Below are 19,137 nucleotides of genomic sequence, written 5' to 3' on the forward strand. Positions count from 1 at the left end.
CAGGCTAGCAGAGTTCATGGTATTCCCACAAGCAAAGGAATTGCCAAGTCAGATCAGATCAGGTGAGATGTTTTCTGTAGGCTAAGGCAGTGCTCCCCAGCCCTAACCAAATGTAATCATTCAATCTTTGCAGGTGAAGTGTGGGAAGCCTGGGAACATGGCTGCAGTCTATTAAAGGGCTCACAAAGTTTGCACAAGACGCTAGTGGTGTTGCAGTGGGAAGCGCAGCTAAAAAAAATGCTAAGCTATCATTTAAGACTTATAGCTTGAATTCAGCATGTTGCACTGTTAATAACTGGGGCTTGAGGGTATGCCTGGCACACTGTCCCGTTGAGCAAATCAGAATGAGGATAAAATGTGTGACTGGCTGTGTAAGGGACTTATTACGGGTGTGTGACAGGATTCAGGTCGCTGAGCTTTGTCACGTGCTGCTTAGTCAACGCTACACAGGGATGTAACTGCTACCTGGCACATTACAGCCGAGTGGTGAATCCCGTGTCATGGACAGCTTATGGCTGAGCAAAGCTGATCCCTGGAAGAGGCCGGATTATGAACAGACTCAGAAGCAATCAGCTGTGGTTAGCGGGGAGCAGGTGCACCTGGAACTGGCAGTGCTTGGAACGGGGTGCGCTTAGATGCCACGAAAATCTTATGGCACAGTCCCTGAAAGCAGTGACCAGCCTGCTCTTGTCCAGGACAACCGTGTCCCAACTTTTCAGCGGCCTTCACACATCAGTTCGGGGAAAAAAAAAAAAAAAAAGGAAGAAAAAAAAAAGTATTTGAAATCTGTGAGCAGATGAAAATGCCCAAAGTGAAATTCTCTTCCCAATCTGCAAGACACTGGATGGCTTTTTGTTTGTTTGTTTGTTTGTTTGTTTTCCATAAGTTCAGGGTTTTGTATCTTATGCCTTTACTTGACTATGTGTATTTTGAAAGTCTGTGCTATCCTTCATACAGCTGCCTGATGTGTGCTTCTACAGCAAGTTGAAACTATTATCACACAAAACGGAAAGTGAAATTCCCAACTGTCTGAACATGTCTGTGCTTGATCGCTACGTGCCACGTGCTGCCAGACCTCAGCCCGGTCCTAAAATAACCCTGACTAGGATATACACGTGGAGCAAACTATTTAAAACCAGAAAATGTACCACAAATCTGTTCTAGTGAAACTGTATTCAGATGGTGGACGTGTGCTCAGACTGACTGGGTGGTTCAGTCACACTTCCACTGCCCGTGACACGCCGGGAGCAGAGCAGGGCAGGAAGAAGGGCAGTCTCCGACACCAATCACTATCTGGGAGTCACTTCTGACACATCTTTCTTGGAACTTTTCCCGACCCATACAACATTTATCTGCGGTTTTAGGTATCGCCAAAGCCCGCCTGTGACCGAGCGGGTTGCACAACCCGGATTTCTGGGTTTCTGCGGTGAAACATTAACCGCCCAGCAGCACAGCTCCGCTGGGCAGGGCGACGCGAGTGGACGAAGCGGTAAGCGGGCAGGGGGGAAGCGGCGGGCTGGTCCCGGGGGGCACGGCTCGGTGCCTGCCTTCACCGGGCGCCCCCCGCCGCCTCAGGGCGCTGCCCTCAGTCAAGGCGCACACGGCGCCACGGCCCCGCCATGGCCTCCGCCGGGCGGCCGGCTGCCTGATGGCGGCTGGGCTGTTGGCGAGCCGCACCTGGGAGTTGTAGTCCACCACGCCATTCCCTTTCCACACAGCGATCGCCGTTGGACTACATCTCCCAGAGCGCCCCGCGGCCACCCGCCCGCCCCCTGCATGAATGACTAATGCCGCACGTTGAGCCCCGCGCCGCCACCGCCGCCCCCCCCGCACCCGGCAGCGCCTCCGCCAGCGGCGGCCCCGGGCGGGCGCCACAGGTGAGGGGGGCCCGGGGAAGGGGCGGGGGGGTCCCGGCCGGTGCCCCCCCGGCTGCCGCGTCCCTGCGGCCGCTCCTCGCGGCGTGCGGGGCGCCCCGGCGCTGGGGCTGCGGCAGGGAGCCGGGGGAGGGACGGGCAACGCCTCGGCGGGGGGCTGGCGGCTGGGGCGTGTTGGGGTTGGGTCCCCTCTGAGCTGCCGGGGGCTTCTCGGGTCGGTGTCGGCTGCGGGATCGGGGTTTGCCCTCCGAAAATAGCGGTGATTAACCCGCGGCCGAAAATAGCCCCAGTGCCCGGCGTGGGCTGGGCGTTTTCCGCCAGCGTGGTGGTCCCGGGGGCCAGGGGGCGGGGAGGGGGCGAGCCTGGCTCGGGCTGGCACTCGGGAGCAGAGACCTGGCTCGGCTTGGTTTGGCTTGGCTCGGCTTGGTTTGGTACAACTCTGTACGAAGTTGCAGCTGCTGGGCTGGGAAAGCGAGGTGTGCCTCTGAAAGTGAGCTGCTGCTCTGCACGGGTGCCGCTGTCGGTAGCGGTCCCCAAAATCCCGGAGGTGCCGGGGATGGCCTCGTTTCTCCATTTTGTGGAGGTGCCTGGCGGTGCGGGGACCTCTCCGGCTCACGCTCTTTCTTGGAAAGCTAACAGAGAAATGGGAAGAAAAAAAAAATAATCAGGATTTCAGGATTTTCACTGCTGTATCGTGTAAGGGGGGTAGGCCTGAAGCAGTCGGGGAAAAATAACCATACGTTTAATTGTCTTAAGCTACGTGAGTTTAAGTGAAAACACTGGGTTATGGTTGCGGCCTTTGTTTGTGCCTTGCCATTAGTGGCTTACGGCGGACTTTCAAGTTTCGAGTTGCTGACTGAATTTGTCAGACAGCCTCAGCAGTGTCTGGCGCTCTGTCTTAACTGTGGGCTCAGATATTGCTTAATTTGGTGACAGGAGAGCTGTAGGTATTTTTCAGTGTGGTCTTCCTTCTACAAGGCAAATACAACAAAATACTGCTGCTGCCACCACCACAGCCGTGGATAAAACACAGTGGTATTGGCATCTTACTTGTGAGAGACTCATCTGAGTGTGTTTTTTTTTTAATAGCATTTTCTTCAGAAAGCATTCCTTATTTGCTGCGTGGCAAAAGTGAAGAGATTTGGGGCAGTCCTAGAAAACTAAAACAAAACAAAAAGAAAGAAAGAAGGCCAGAGATAAGAGTGCTCCAGATTTAATGGGAGTGGTGTGTAGCTACAGCTGCCTGGTGTGATATCCAGCACGTACTTTACCAGCCAGTGCTGGCAGGAATGAGGGGCTCTGCAGCTTTCCCTGTCCTGCCAGGGTAAGTCCATGCTGGCTGGAAGCACCAGTTGTCCCTCGCAGAAGATTTGGTACCAGATCACACCAACGTGTTCTGTTAGTAGTGGTTGTTACTGGGTAGGTATTTGCAAACAGGTTTCCAATATGAGTCGGTGCTGAGGTCAGACCTTCAGTTGCTGCAGGTTTGTGTAAAGGGCTGCTCAAATCTCAGGTGCTGGGAGCAAGTTAGTTAGTACTGTAGTTACGCGTTTGGACTTGAACTCTAGAAGTGATTTCCCCCTCTCCCATCTATAAAATGAGTCTGGGGGGGGACATCTGACTTTTAATATTAACTGGAATCTAGATTTGTATGAAAACATGCGTGTCTTCAGTGCCAAATTCTTCCTTTTCTCTTTAAAAAAGAAAATTCAAAGTCAGTGTCTGTGTTCTCTTCCTCCCTTGTTCTTTTTTTCCACCTTCAGTTGATGTGCTATGCATTTTGATTGAAGTCACTGAGGGATGCGGGAACAGCACCTCCGTAAGAACCCGAGTGTCTTGGTGACACCACATATCAAGCTGCAGGAGAGATGGCCCTGGAGCTCCAGCAGCTCCTGTCTTCCACTTGCTGCGCCCCGCAGGCTGTCTGCGAAATAACCTTGTCTGTACAGATAGCACGGCGTTGATCTGCGTTGAGAGGCGTGTGTCTGTGCAGGAAGGGTGTATGTGCTCGAGAGAGGCCTGCACTGGAGCTGAACAGCAGCACAAACGCTGACAAAGTTGAAAAATGGTCTCCACTCACCTGCGTGGTATGTGTGGAGACTGAATCTCACCTCGCTAGGACTCATAGCTCGCGTGTTGCACAACTGGGAGCCGTCCTTCAGTACATCCAGACGGTACTGGTGAGACCAAAAAAGGCCTGTGTGTCAGGAAACAGGACCGGGAATTGCTGAGGGAGGGGTTTTGTTTCTTCTGAGGGCAGCAGATAGGAGGTAGAAATAATCTTTTGAGGGAAGACCTATTATTCTAATTACTGGTTTTGTTGGATTCAGGCAGCTTCACGCTGTAAGCAAGTGGTGCAGCAGCCGGGCGGCGTTGCAAGAGGTGGCGTTCCTGGTTAGCGTGTGCCTGTAGGACCGAAGGGTTAGTGTCAGCGGGGGGCTCCTGGCAGCTGGGCTGAAGTGAGCTTGCCTTCCTGGTGCTTTGTCTGGGTTAGGGCTGCCTTGAAACCTGACCCTGGTTCTCCAGCCCCCTGGTGCAGTCAGAGCTGTGTCTCCTGGCTGGCCGCTAGCATGTGAGCCGGCATCATGTAGCAATGTTTGCAGCTTTTGTGATCGCCTAATCCCTTTGGAAAAGAGCTGATCACATTGATCACCTTGATCCCAGCTATTGTTTGGCGACTAGGGTGGAAGGGGCAGGCAGAAGAGCACTGATAAATAACGTATTTGGCAGCTGGTCAAAAATTTGTCCTACAAAATCCCAATTTTACAGTCATAAGGATTGGATTTAAGTGCTTGTAATAAAAGTAATGACTATGAATGTCTGCCAGTACTCCTGGGACCCAGCTCCTGAGCATGTCACCAGGCAGCCACTAACACATAGCTACAGTGGAATAAAAGTGTAGGCAGAGTTCAACAAGACTTCTGCAACTGTTTTGTGGAAACAGTTGCAGTCAAATGTCTTCCAAGCCACCAGATAGTTGTCCATAGCAGAACTTCTCTGCCCGCCTTCTTTTCTGGCTGCTTGTAGATAATGAATAGAGGGGATGAACAGAATTGCTTCTCATGGGGCTCCACAGAAACTGTGCATGCAGCAGCCGTGCACTTTTCCCATTGCCCTGCTTGGGAGACCTTTGGAGAGAGTTTCCCAGAATCGAGAGTGCTGTTTGGTTGATGAGTTGTTTCGAGTGGCCTGGAGGGAGGAGATAAGCTGGCTGGATATCTTATCCCAGTCTGCTGATCTAGGAGAGTCTAATAAAATAGTTTTGCTTCCAACCCTTCCCTGAATCCAGATGATTGATATGAGAATAAAAAAGGAGATCGAGTAAATCTATAGGTTAAGATAGTGCGAGTTTTGGAGTGGCTGACCAGATTTGGGCTGCATCACTTGGGTCTTTCTGCTTCATGTTTCTAAATTTAGCAGCCTCTTTACAGCCTCTTCAATCAGTACAGATTTGTCCCATTGTTTATGCTCAGTTCTGCCCTGCATTAGCGTTCTGATTTGCGTCCGATTCATTCAGTTCATCGAGTAGCCCCAGCCAGTCTAACAGCAGCAGTTTCTGTAAACACAAACACGGGAATGCCTTCTTGTCTTTCGGTGACAAAGGATGATAGACAGCGTTTTTAGTGCATCAGATGAAGTATTTTCAGTGCATCAGGGTCCTGGGCCAGATATTCCCGTGTTCCAACACCTCCTTTGGAAAGAACTGAATCTAGCTCTCTGACTTTTCTATTTTTGCTTCCAAAGTATGCAAATGGATGTTGGTCCCGGCATGCAGGTACCTGAGTTCAGGCGGCGTACATCAGCACGGTTCACTTTGCAGGAGCGTCTCATTCATGCTCAAAGGGTAAAATCTGTATTTGGAGATGTATGAACTTCTGAGTCATGAGAAACCAGGCCCGCAATCACCGACCATCTGTGATCACAGAACCAGTTGCTCAGTTAAGTTCCAAAGGCGTGGGTTGTGTCAGAGAAATAAGTGCAATATGTAGAGTAGGTCACCTTGGTGATGGTTTTGGAATAAGCTCCAATTCCTGAATTCGTGGCCGTTGCATTATTTGGCAGCCTCGTTTCAGCTGATGCATCCTTCTGAGTACAAGCAGTCTATCAACAGAGAAGAGACACCATTTGGAGCCAGTGTTAGTTTGTTTGTAAACATTACTAAGATTTCTGAGCATAAGCATGGGAGAAGTCTCATCAATCTTCAACACTTAGTCTGCTTCCACTGCTGCAGATGGTGCTGAAACAAAGGCGCGGATCTATCAATTGGCTTAGCCTTCCTGGTAGGTTAAATGGGAACTGTGGAAGATACTTTGTAGGCATTCCGGATAGTGAGTAATGAGCGTGATGGTTTGTCACTGGGAGAAAGGTTGTATCTTCTGGTCTGAGGTGTTGATACGCCTCTTGTGTTTACATAAAATGAATTGTCCTGTTAATGGGTAGCAGCATTCAAATGAGATGTGTTTATGCAGTGTATAATGTGAACCTGAAGCACGTAGGCTGTTCCAGCTGAGCCAGATAGCCATCGCTAGAGAAACTGCAGCTTTAGAATATGAAAGGAATGCAGCACGCTGAGTGTACGTAGACATAAGTATGTTTTTATTGCTGTGTCTGAGGAGCAAACAGTCCATCTTCTAGCCAGCAGAACTGGCGTTGGAGATCTGGGTCAGGAGGCTGTTCATGAAACAGGTGTGTGCGTGTGTGTGCGCGCACCTGTGGTTGGAGTCCAGCACGGGTCAGTTCTGGTTTGGTCGCAGTGTGACCGGTGCGAGGTGCACCAGGTTCTCAGCTCACTGAGAACACCTCCTGTTAGCGCTCATCAGCTTGCTCTTGAAGCAAGTTCAGTCCTCAGCGTAACTCTTGTATTTCCCTCAGTGACTCTAGATGAACAAGAATGAGTTATGTTGGCAGGCTGTTGTGAGGAAGCCCTGTCCCAAGGATGGGATAGGGGAGCAATCCTCCTTTGAAGGATTTAAAAACAATGGAAAATTCACATTGCAAAACTGAAATGCTTAGGATGCTCCAATAGTCTCCTATGTACTTGCTTAGATACCAAAGGCTGGATTTGTAGATGTATTTAAGCATGCATATGCATCAGTTCCATATTTGCAAAACAGAGAAGTACGTATAATCCCATCTCGGAGTTTGCAGGATTAATATTCCACGTACTGAGAGCTGCGGATACCCTCTGCAACGCTGCTGAACGTTGTAAGTATTTAAAGCAACGGTACAAACAGATTTGTTCAAGGGAGGGAAATTTAACTGTAAGAATTGTTGGGTTTCCCTTTCAATACTAGGTGAAACAAGTTGTAGAAGTTTTGTGGCCCATAATTTCGTACTAGTTATTCTGATGATGTCTGTGTGTCACATAGAAAATACGGAACAACTGTATAAGACTGCAGAGAACCTTATTTCCCTTTTGCAGCCTCAACATGAGGGAAACAAATGCTGTGTCTGATTTTCTGCCTCGCTCAGAAGGAAGAAAATATTCAATAAAAGTCTTTTTAAGGAGGAGCTGACTAGCTTGTTGTATAGGTAGGAACATGAGGGATTTTTATAAAAGCTTTTTTTTATTGATTCACTTGAATCATTGTCTGAAGGAAGCAAACTTAGACAAGACAAAGGATCAAATTCAGTCCTACCGTGGGAGGTTACCTCAATGGACTGCCTTTCCATACCTGATGATGTATTTGAATTTTCTCACTGAAGCAAAAAGGAATTAAATAAAATTGAAATAAAATGAGAGCACATTTATTCTTTATTGGCAGATTGTGTTCTAGAGCCTGGAACGATCAATGACAGAGCCCCTGGTTTGTGAGTGTACCCCTTGTCTCTTTGAGACGGGGAGCTACGAGTTTCACATGCCCAAGTGTGCAGCTAGAACTGAAACGCTTTGGTCAGCTCAGACTACCCGGCATGAGAAATGAGCCAGTAGTTCGTGAGCAGGTTTCACGCAGAGGAAGCTCTGCTGAAGCTGTTCTACCTGAGGAAAGCTGGAGGACTGACATGAAGTAGCGTGGCGGGGAGGCCTTTCTCACTCTGCTTTTTGTCAGCCACTGCAGGAGAAAGAAAATAATCCCAGAAGTGATGGGGAAGGGTATAGTCCCTTTTCCCCAGTGCTGTTGTCGCTTTGAGTGGTTGCCCTGTGTGCGCAGGTGGGACGAGGAGAAATGGAAATAGGTGCCTGCCAGTAAGATGGTTTTGGTCTTGCAGGTCATTAGGTGTTCTCAAAAACTCGTTTCATTGCCTGGGCATCTTAAGACTTGAGGAAAGGGCTGTGTTTGCGCATATGTATATACATGAAGAACTATCTTTTAATCACCCAGTGAATAGAGGGCCTCCTAGGGCTGGTAAAGGTGAAACAAACACAAGAATACCACCTGCTAGAGGGGGAAGAAGGTGGTTGAATCAGGGGTTCAATCATCAAGTAGTCCTTTCAGGAAAACTGCAGAGGCAAAACCCAGACTTGCTGCTTCAGAAGGCTCCAGGTCAGACTCTGTTTTGTTTCTTCTGGCTCCAGGAATTTTCTTGGTGGCACTGTCAACGGGAGTTATTCCAGGATAAGGCAGTCTCCTGGTAGATAAGAGAACAGAAATACTTTGTAATCTCTGATCTTTAGGAGTGCCTAGGAGCTACATCTCCCGCTCTGTCTGAAAGAAATGCACCATCGTAGCTAAGATTTTCAGTATGTGACTTATCTGATGAGGGCATCGTACGGGCCTTTGGAGTAGCTGGAGGAGAAGGTTTTGATTAGTTTTGCATGTTCCTGCCAAATCCTATGGTAAGTAGGGGAACTTGAGGTTGAGATCTTGCGGTATATGTATTAGGGAACACAATAAAGAATTGTCCAAACAGCTTATTTTGCCTATGGCTTTACAACCTGTGGTTGAGTTTGCTTCTGTTGCCTGGCAGGTTCTGCCCACTTCCTCTTTTACACCCCTTCCACCCCCTACCCCTAATCTTTGGTAGTCTTGTTTTTTTTGTGTTCCCCCCCCCCCCCCCCCCCCAGGGGAGCGGTGCTGTGCAGATATCCTTCGTCGTGACTGAGACTCTTACCTCCCTGCCACATTTGTTTAAAATCCTTCTCTGGGTTAGCAAGCACAGACGAACGGGCACTGCCTAGTTAACTTCCTAAAGAAATAAGAGTAGCTGAACTTTAAAATAAGTAAATAAGCTATAAGGTTGAAAAATCAAGCTCAGAGAGATTTAGAAATGCTTGAATTTTAGTTTTCCAGATGTTTGCCAGGATTTGATCTGAATCAGCACCCTTTTTCTTGCTGTTGGACACGGTGGGAGGAAGTGCTTACAGATTCGCATGCTCCAGTTCCTTCTGTCTGTAACAGCAGAGTACATGTAGTCCTTTCTCAGAGGTTTCAGTATTAATATCTCAAGTATTGTGGGATGCAGATATCTTCTCCGAATACGCAGAGGTACAGGGATGGTGGGTTTTCCACGTGGGTGAGCTAGGTCAGCCTGGAGCCCGAGGTACCGGAGTAGTTCCCAGAACATGCCTTCTTTCTCCGATGTTGTTGCTGAGGGTGGTGGCCAGCTCAGTACCTGGCCTTGTCTGTGCTCTGGTGCTGGGGTGTTTTGTGCCTTTTGTGGCTCACTCTAAGCAGGAGCTTGAACACACAGATTTTCATGGCAGTTGTTCAGCTCAGTTTGCTGTCGCCAGCCAGTTGTAGGAATTTTCTTCATGTTGACTGAATAACCTGAGTTCATAAGCATGTCCTGAGGGAGGGGGAAGGAGATCAAAAACAGGTCTTCTGTGTGGAAAACTTCATCTCCAGTGGAAGGTGAAGCAGGTCTAAGCACCTAGGAACCCGCTAGAAGAAAGCGGTGACAGGCTTGCCTGTCCATGTGGCCGGACCAGTCTCGCTCTGCCCCTCATGTCCTTGTGCCATGGGTTCCTTGCAGAGGCCAGGACTCCGTTACGGTGGAGCTGGGAACCGTGCTGACCAGCCTTGCCTTCTCCACAGGTTGTGTGTTCAGGTTAAAAAAAAAAGTGCTAATTGTCAGGAGTAAATTCAGAGAAGTGTGCTTTTCAGTATTATATGCATCACTTAACCTGTGGTGAGAGCAGGGTGAGGCTTTCTAAAATGTCACTCACTGGGTGGAAAATCACTTGGTGCTTCTGTGTAGAAGTTTATTCTTCAACTGAAACTCGCAGTTTACTATATTTAACAGCACTGCTGTCGATAAGAGGCATGTTTTCATACTGAGGTACGCCTTCAACCAAGCCTAAACTTCAGTTCGTGCCTAGGGTCCTCTAATCCACTGACAGAAAAACACTTCAGTATTTTGCACGTAAACCAACTAAGAGCCAAGTTCAGGGCTGGGTTTCAAAGTGCACCCTGAAGTGATGTAGTTGGATGTCCATTTTTTTTCAGAGGACAACATTGGCTTCAGCAAACCTCTGCTACATGTGGTTCCTTCAGTCCTGCTGCCACAGTGGTTTGCACAGGTATTCGGTCACCGGAGCTTAAAACCCCCTGGGGAAGGGAAAGTCGTGTCTCTCCAGTTTGGTTTGCTGCACAAGTCCAGGAATAGTTAAACTGGTCCAGCAGAGACAGGACAGGCTCTGGTTTCACCTCAGCCCGCGGTGCCACCAGGAGGCTCCGGCCAGGCCGAGGCGTCAGTGGGCTGGCCTGTGCCTGTCCGGGCCATGGGCCCCTTGCCGTGCTTGTGTAGAGCTGTCTGCAGGACACACAAATTGTGAAAATGCTCACAGAGGAAAGAGCAACTCGGCTTCACCCACCATTTCAGCTTGCTCTGATATCCAGCTTTCCTGCAATTGACTCCTTAGAAAGGGGGAAGGCAAGGTCACAGGGTTAAATTTATACAGTGCTTTGTAGCAAAAGCGATAGGGCAGTTGGAAAAAAATGTCTTAATGTTGCTTGCACAGGGTTCTTGCATGTTTTGAATAAATGGTGTGTTACCGAACCTTCTGGACTGTGTGCAGCGTGCAGCTTTTGTTTTTACAAGGTTCTTACTTCGCAGCTCAAGAGCTGTGTCTGCAGCTGTTACCTGCTGAGGGCATGGAGCTCTGCTGGGTTTCTTGGGGGTTTTTCTCCGAAGAGTGTGCAAAGCCAGGTTTTTGGTCACTCTGGGTTTCTCATCTCCTTTGCATCTGTGGTCTCCAGTTTGCTGGTGACCACTAGTACGGGCAATACAAAGGCGTGAACTGTTGAAGCCTCTCCGTACCATGTAGAGATGTGCCAGCTGTCTGAATTACACGTGCACGCAGCTAGCAGTCCAGCCAAATGCTCTTTTTAGAGAAGCATTTTTTAAGCGAAGCTAGAAAGCAATGCAACTTGCTTCAAAATCAAGACTAGAAACCAGGGTGGAGAGCACTGATCAGACTCAGCAAACCTCTTGTGTTCGGGGAAAGGGAGGCTTTTGCCACCATGTTTGTGCGCTGGAAAATGCATCCACCTGGGTGCTAGGCAGCTTTCCTCTACCTATGTGCAGGGCAGGAGCCAAATTTGTCCCTCTGCTCCTCAGAGCAGGGCTACAAACGTGTTGTCCCAATTTGCTGGCCAGAACTACTGTCTTCTTGACCATCCCTGAGATGCACGTGCAGGAGGAAGAACCAGGTGTCTCGATGAGGTGCTGCTCATTCTCTTTACAGGCAGAGACAGCAGGGAAGGTGGGAGATCTAATAAAACCTAGCAAGGGGTCACTGGTGTGTGCGAGGCTGCCCAGCACGTGCAGCCAAATTGTTCTGTTGTGTAGTAAAACACCGTTTGTGTGTACGGAACAGGTAATGTAAGGTAATGTAAGGTAAAATGCTGTGGTGTTGTTTTCTTCCACAAATGCTTTGATTATTAGCAGAGTAGTTGTGAGAATAAGCAGAATGAGCACTGACCATGAGTTCAGCATCTTGTGCAATTCCCTTGGGATACCATCAAAGTCAAACCCTAGTGCTTTGCCAGCTTCAGGAATACCTTCTGAACTTGAAGAATGAGTCTTAAAACAAAGAATGGAAACTATTCACCAAGGGCTTGAAAATGGGATTCCTGGTGTTTTTCACATAGACGTGCTCTCTCTGATGTTCTGGCCCTGACATATTTGTAAGCTCGTATGTGATAACGTGACACAGACCAGATAATGTGTGTGGCTTCCTAGTTGAGTATTAAGACTGAGACTGCTTTCCTATTCCTTGCAGCAGTGAAATGTAGCTGATTCCTAAAATTCACCTAAGAGCTGTCTTAACACAGTTTGTTTGGACAAGGCAGAACTACTGGCCTGGCTGACCAAGATTTTTGCTTTTGCTGAAACGTTTCGCTGACAGCCACCCTGTGTTTTTGACTGCTTACGAATGAGCTGGAGGAAAAGGGCATTCCTGCAGAATCTAGGACAGCAAAAAAAAGCAGATTCTGAGTTCCCATGAAATTCATTCTTATTCCAAGTGTTCTCAGTGTGTGTGTGGAAAAACAGGGCGATGCTCTGGTTTTAGAGCCAACTCAAAAATTGGATTAATGAGACAATTTAGCTTTACCTTACTGCTTTTTTTTTTTCAGCAGTGTTGAAAAGGTGACTTTTGACAAATTTTGAAACATCTTCAGTTTGTTGCTTTTCAGCTTCTGTTAAAGAGTTTATAGAAATGCCTTTGCTTCTCACCTCACCCCCTTCCCGGTTCTTAAATGAATATTTTGGGTCTTGTAATCAATTTTTAATTCTCATCCGTTTCTTTTACTTTTTACAGTTCTTGTGAGGTTGGTGAAAATAAGTCTGCATTCCAGGGATGCAAGAGGAGCAACAGCCTGAGGTAGGTATTGGAATTGAAGGGGGTTTTCCTCTTGATATAATTGAAGGGAAGGTCGAGACTCTGAATCAGTCCTGTTCATGCTTCAGGAAGGCTTACAAAGTCAGGGATCAAGACTACTGATGTGACATTATTTTAAGAACAGGGGTGAAGGGCTCAATGCTATTGTTTTGCCACATTTACGTTCTTCTTTTTAGGGTCCTTTTCTCTACAGTTGCAAGAATTAGAAAAGGCCTTCTGTGTTAATTTACTTGTAAGTGAAGCATGGCACAAAACAAGCTAGCCTATTAATTTAAACCATTTGGAGAAAATATGTCTTTTGTGATTAAATTACACAGCTTGATTGTATATAAGTGATCTTACTGTACATGGTTTAAGTACCTTGCCAAGTAAATTCAAGTGCTTCTTTCTACATGTTCTGTTCCTCTTCTTTCATATCTATGACATCTCAAAACCTTTTTCCGGTGTAGTAGGTGAAGTTTAGGAAAATTTTTTGCTACAAAATATAAGAATGTGGGTTCATGTGTTAACTTGAAAAAAAAATAAAAAAAAAGGGGAGGTGAAAGGCAGACTCCTAATAGGGTCCTTAATGTTTTTTCCACTCCACTGTTGTTATGATGACAAAGCCAGCACAAGTGACAGAGTTAATTCCATATGTTATATTGATACATTTTTTCACAATATTTTTCTGACTAAAGTTACGTATGCAAGCATTAGAGTCAAGCCATATGTTGTGATCAGAATCTGAGCTGGTGTTAAATTAGATCTGTGAGTGTAATTGCAATTTGCAATTGTCCATGAACAGACGTTGCTTTATAGTGAAAGGATAATGTGTTGCTGCGCTTTAAACTTTGTACTGTAGAGATGTACTTTTTGGTGTTACTCCATGAAATGCAATGACAAATTCTGCCTTATTTTGGTGGGGCCACGGTAAGACGTAGAATTTATTATCTGAAAATTGCTGTCTAGAACAATGGAATATGAGAAGTACTCTTGTTGAAAGCCTTCAGCAATTGGATGTGCTTTGTACACTCCTGTTTTAAAACTGACCAGATTAAGTATAAAGTTAATGAAACCAGTCATTGCCACTAAAAAGTTGACATCCTTCAGGAGAGTCTGGCCACCTGCTAATACTCGCTAATACTGCCTTTCATTTGGGCAGTACTTGAGTCATTATGGATTCACATGTTGTCTCTAACTTTTTGACTTAATGTTGTTAAGGAACTCCAAATTCTCCTGGTAATCATCTTGATTCAGCTTAGAATTAATGCAGTTGCCTAAAGATAGTGCAGAAAAGGACTTAAGAATCAAAGAAAGCTCAACTATAAGCTAACTGCTTTTCCAGCTTGGGTGACATAGGCTGAATTGTTTGAATTCTATGCAAGGGTTTTAAAAATTGCACGTTAGTTACAAATAAGACTGGCTTTGCTAGTCAAAGACCTGGCATATACTTCTAGGGATAGTATTTTAAAGTTTGTCTTTGGAAGTCTTTTCAATTACTATCTTGTCCTGTAGGGAGGAAAAATATGCAGACGCTTAATTTCTAATCTTTCTGATTTCTGATGTATATGTGTATTCTTGGGAGGTGATTAATCTGTCAAGTCTGACAAAAGGAATGCTGGCTGGTTGGTAGTTAGGTCAAATATACCATTTGATAAGTAGCAATGGTGTTATCAGTGCACGTTCTGATTTCCAGTGCACAGAACTACAGTACTGTTAGAGATAAATTTGTTGTTTTTGTTCTAGAGTCAGACTTTTTTTTAAATTCCACGTCAGGTATAAATACTATCTCTCATACTTACATAGCTAGGAGAAAAACAGTTGTAAAACCACAAATGTTTTGCACTGTTGAGACTGCTTAAATTATTTAGTTGCTTGAATATTGTATGTAGGTTCAAATCAAGCAAACCCACGAGGGAAAAAAATGTATTAACACTTCATTATAATTCCCGGCTTCCTTTTGACTTTGTTTCATACAGGCTGCTGCAGATCCAATGTCCTCCTCTGATGCACCAGAAGATGGACCAAAGGAAACATCAAGTGTATCGCAGAATATCTGTATGTTTCTGGTTTGACTGGGGAGGGTGTGCCACGTTGGTAGTATGTTCAGCTAAATGTCCCTGCCTTTTCCTTACCTAGTAAGGATGCGGCTCTTAGTGCAAAAGGGCGATGTGAATGAGGTCATACATGACTTAATCTGTTCAGCTGGGCCTTTCTACAAATCATGCATAAAAATCAAATTTGAAAAGAGCAATGACCTGCTGTATTGATGATCAGTTCGCTGTTCCCATGCTTTCAAAAAAAAAAAAGGCAAACCGTTTTTTTATTTAAGAGAGACGTTCATTTATTGTTTCAGGCTTGGTCTTTGCTCTGTGAGCCAAAGATAGATAAGTACAGGTTTGATTCAGTATTCTGTCATCTAGTGTTACAATGTGGAATCAGCAGTTACAGATGGAACACTTTGCCCATTCCAACACAGTAATTTTTTTGATATGAAGGCCAAGCCTGCAGGATGTGTGAATAGAAGTATTCCAGCCAAAACTGTCTTGTGAAGCCCGGGAGGAGTATCAGCCTTTACCTTTTAGTGATTAGGACCAGATAATGACAGACATTCCTCCCTCAGGAGGAAAAAATAAAGGCTGCTTAGGATTTGCTTTCTGTTTATTGATATAATGTTGTGACGTTAATATATGCAGTCTTCCTTTCTGAACAATAGGAACATTCAGATTGTGCTTTCTGGCAAATAATAGGCAAAGAACCACCTTAGGGCAAATTAGCATGCAACATTATTATAATGCTGAAGTTGCTGAATAATCCCTTGGGACTGCAGATTGGAGAAGAAAATCATGGGAGCGAACAGAGCCTTAAGTAAAGCTATGGGAAAGGCTTTCAGACCTAAAGAAGCAAATTAATTTATGTTGCTTTTTTTCCTCTATATATGAGTTTGGTTTCATAAAAAAAACTGTAGCTGCTCCTGAGAATGTTTCCCTTGAATATATCCTTACTGATAACATCCGTTACTTCACTGTTTATAATGGTTTTTCTTCACATGAAACGTAATTCAGTCTGGTTCTGAATATATGTATGAGGTGGAGGCTGGAAAAATTAACAGGAAAGGAAGTCCTTTAAGGGTTACTGAATATGTAGAAACCACTTTGAGCTCAGGGAATCTGAACCATAAGTGGCTGGAGGCGCTAGGTATTTGGAGAAAGTATCATGCATGCTTCCCTGGTTCTTATACTCTTCCATAGATACCCTCTTTTGACTGCTGTGGGAGACAAGAAACTTGATTAGGTAGATTTTGGTTGCTCTAGATAGCTGCTTTTATGACTGTGTGACTGAGAGTGCTACAAATGCAATGGCCTTACCCCTTCTCCTTCCTTTTACAGTCATGTCTTCCCCACCGCCTCCTTAGCATCACCATCTGCTTTGGCAGCAACATGGTCTTCGATCAGACCATACTGATTGCAACACACCATGTTCTTGGGTATTGACCAGGAAGTAGTAGGCTGCTAAAAAGCTAACTAAAAGGATGTTGGAGGGTGGCTTTTGTTCTGTTTTGGTTTGGTTTTGCCATAAAGTCCTGTGAGATATTTGGTGTACTTACGTTGCCCCAGATCTGTCCTACAGAGTCATGAGAAGAAAGAATATATAGTGGGAGGCTGTAATTTTTTTCCGTCTTTCTCATCCCACCTGTAAACTGCTTGCTTACCTTTTTCTGCTGGGACTATGATCCTATTCCTAGATTCTGCTGTTTCAAACCTCTAACTTCTGCAGCAGCTTGCCACAGAGTTGGTTGGAAACAAAACTCTATTTTCCTATTTGATACTTTTTTTTTTTAAGTTCCATTATAACTTAAAGAAAACTCACACAAAGTTACCGTATTTTCCATTGATGTAAAATTGAAGCTTCTCCATCTCAGTTGATTAGGCTTGCTGGAACTTCACAAGTAACTGTGATGGAATCAATAGATCTTCCAGTTTTCCATTGCAAGCTTTTTACAGATGGCCTGAATTCATGTTGTACCGTTCGGGTCTTAATCAGTTTGTTGTTGAAAGCAGAGAAGAACCACCGATTTCCTGACCCAAATGCCTGTTAAGTTTTAATTGCCAATTGTATACTGATCCCTGGTGTGTTAGCCACACAAAAGGCTAAGACTGGTACTGGAAGGTATCCTACATGCTCCCTCCAGTATGTACAGGTGACTTTACCAGCATATTTGTACCAGTATACATATGTTGCTGTTGTTTATACAGATAAAATTACGAAAGGGAACGTTTTTGTTCTAGAATTTAAAAAATGCTTTTTTTTTTTCCCGATCTAGTGTATACCTTTTCTAAGTATTCTTTGCTTCTCTATCCACCTCACCTGCCACACAGCTTCTCTCTTTCCCTTACTGAACTGCGTGGACAACCTGTCCCAGTGTCCACAGGGTAGGAAACCTGGACTGAGACCCATGCTTGGAGGCAGCCTCTCCAGTGGTGGCACTCTCAATGATGTAGCCTCAGAATTGAATGTAAGATTACAGCGGTAAATCATGGCCTTTTAGCTCTGCTCTGCTGTTTAGTGGTGACATTTTTATTTTGTCTTTTTTACTTGCAGTTCATAGTCATGCGCTCTTTTCTTTTTTCTTGACCTTTCTAGCTGATGCAGAGGCATTTAAAATCCTTCTGGAGATGAAGCTGAAGAAGAGGCAGAAAAAACCTTCTTTACCGAGCACTGTGACTGAGCTCGACACCGAGGATGGTTCCAAGGTGTATGTGGTTGGAACAGCCCACTTCAGTGACAGCAGCAAAAAGGATGTAGTGAAGGTAGATATGAAGTGGGAGCCTTTCAGCAGTGTGGCGTTGATGTTGTTAACTTATCACGAAGTATGTCACAAAGCAGAACAAAGTCCAGCTCTCTGACTTGTTTTTTTTGCGACCTCCAGGTTCTGTTTCTCAAAGTAGGTGTTGGAGGGCTGACAGCACAGTGGGATGAACTGAAAGATACCTGTATCATCTTAGCAATCTTTTTGTGCAATATGTTGCTTTCCAATTCCAGTTTTTTTCTTTTTGTCCTCTAAAGAGTATGGAATAACATCAGCAAAGTGTCTGCATGCTTACTGTGATGGGAATGTGCTGAGAGGATGCAAAGCCTAGAACAGAAAGGAGTTCTCAGCTTCTTTGTGCAGGGGATGTATAATGAGTTGTAAAACCATGCTGCCCAAAACTTGAGAATGGAGTCCAATGTACAAGTAGCTCCGAAGCACTAGTAAAAGTAGGAGCTGATTCATACTGTACCTCATGCAACGTCTGCAGTTTAGACTGGCTTTATTCTCTGGGTGCCAGAAGGAGAGGAATCCTGTGCCAGAACCATCAACTCTGGCTCTTAAAAAGCGTATTCTAAATCAGATTGCAATTGGTCACAAATTACAGTTAAAGGGACTTTGCTAATGTGAAGGAAGGAAGCTGAACATCTTGATTTATTTATTCCCCAGCATAATTTTTCTCCCTCTTATTGTCCCAAAGCATCCAGTAGCTAAATCAACTCACTCTCATTTTCTTCCTTTGTTTTTCTTAATAAATAGCTATTTGGTGGACTCTTACCCTTTCATGGCTATTTTAATTAAAATGATTGTTGGAATGTGCTTTTAGGTCCTTTTTCTCATGAAAGTATCAATATTGGCTGTGCTTCTCTTTAATCTTTCCTAAATTGGTGTAAATAAAATCATTTTTTTTCAGACAATACAAGAAGTACAGCCTGATGTGGTTGTGGTGGAGCTGTGCCAGTACAGAGTTTCCATGTTAAAGATGGATGAAAGGACATTACTAAAAGAAGCCAAAGAAATAAATCTGGAAAAACTGCAACAAGCTATAAAGCAGGTATGGTTCCTGCAGTGAGAATTAAAGGTTTGTGCTAGGAGTGATTTGTCAAGTTACAACTGAAAACACTGTTCCCACCAGCTGGGAACCCAATGGTGTTTGCCAGGGTGGACCTAGAAGTTCACTTACCACCTGGGGGGTACCATTACTGTGGCAAAGTTAAGTGTGGTGCTTTGTTTTTAGCTGCAACGTTGAGGGTTTAAGTTGCACTACAGGATCGTATCGGACAGATGTTGACCTCAGAAGGACTCTTCTGTGTTTAACAGTTGTTCTGCTCGTAGGACGCAAGTTTAAGTACTTAATTGCAGTGTTCCACTAGTCCATTTATTTAGGGCTGCTATCCCTGCAATCTGCAACTGTATCACAAGTATTCAAGGAGCACTTAATTTTGATACTGTCTGCAGGGACCTGGTTAGTTGCATTCCTCCATCTTAGTGTATTTCTCTTTGTGTCTTTTTATTCCATTCCACTCATTTTCTGAGTAGCTCCTCATTGGCTGTAGGTCTTGATGAAGACTTCTGAAAAAGCCGGGCAGAAAAGAGTAGATTATTATTATTCAAACTACAGCTGGTCTGGCAGATTGGTGCTCTTTTGGATGTGTGAGGGCAAAACAAGTTTTGTCCTGTAGTTCTCA

The 19,137-nt window shown here is 45.2% G+C and overlaps 1 protein-coding gene across 6 annotated transcripts in view; it reads left to right on the forward strand.

The window, feature by feature from the left end:
* The first annotated feature begins 1,176 nt into the window (after window positions 1-1,176).
* TRABD (TraB domain containing) overlaps window positions 1,177-19,137 on the forward strand; it is a 33,435-nt gene continuing 15,474 nt past the window's right edge. Inside the window, exons 1-6 of one of the 6 annotated variants that reach the window (XM_048080803.2) lie at window positions 1,178-1,489; window positions 1,719-1,877; window positions 12,580-12,642; window positions 14,619-14,697; window positions 17,284-17,450; window positions 18,363-18,503. In XM_048080803.2, coding sequence (XP_047936760.1) covers window positions 12,619-12,642; window positions 14,619-14,697; window positions 17,284-17,450; window positions 18,363-18,503 — 411 coding nt within the window. In that variant the 5' untranslated portion in view covers window positions 1,178-1,489; window positions 1,719-1,877; window positions 12,580-12,618. Of the gene's footprint in view, window positions 1,490-1,571; window positions 1,878-3,990; window positions 7,080-9,843; window positions 9,864-12,579; window positions 12,643-14,618; window positions 14,698-17,018; window positions 17,156-17,283; window positions 17,451-18,362; window positions 18,504-19,137 lie in introns of those variants that run through there. The other 5 variants (XM_013188367.3, XM_048080804.2, XM_013188366.3 and 2 more) reach the window with 5 other exon arrangements.

Source organism: Anser cygnoides, chromosome 1, assembly GCF_040182565.1.
Source record: "Anser cygnoides isolate HZ-2024a breed goose chromosome 1, Taihu_goose_T2T_genome, whole genome shotgun sequence".
Lineage (NCBI taxonomy): Eukaryota > Metazoa > Chordata > Aves > Anseriformes > Anatidae > Anser > Anser cygnoides.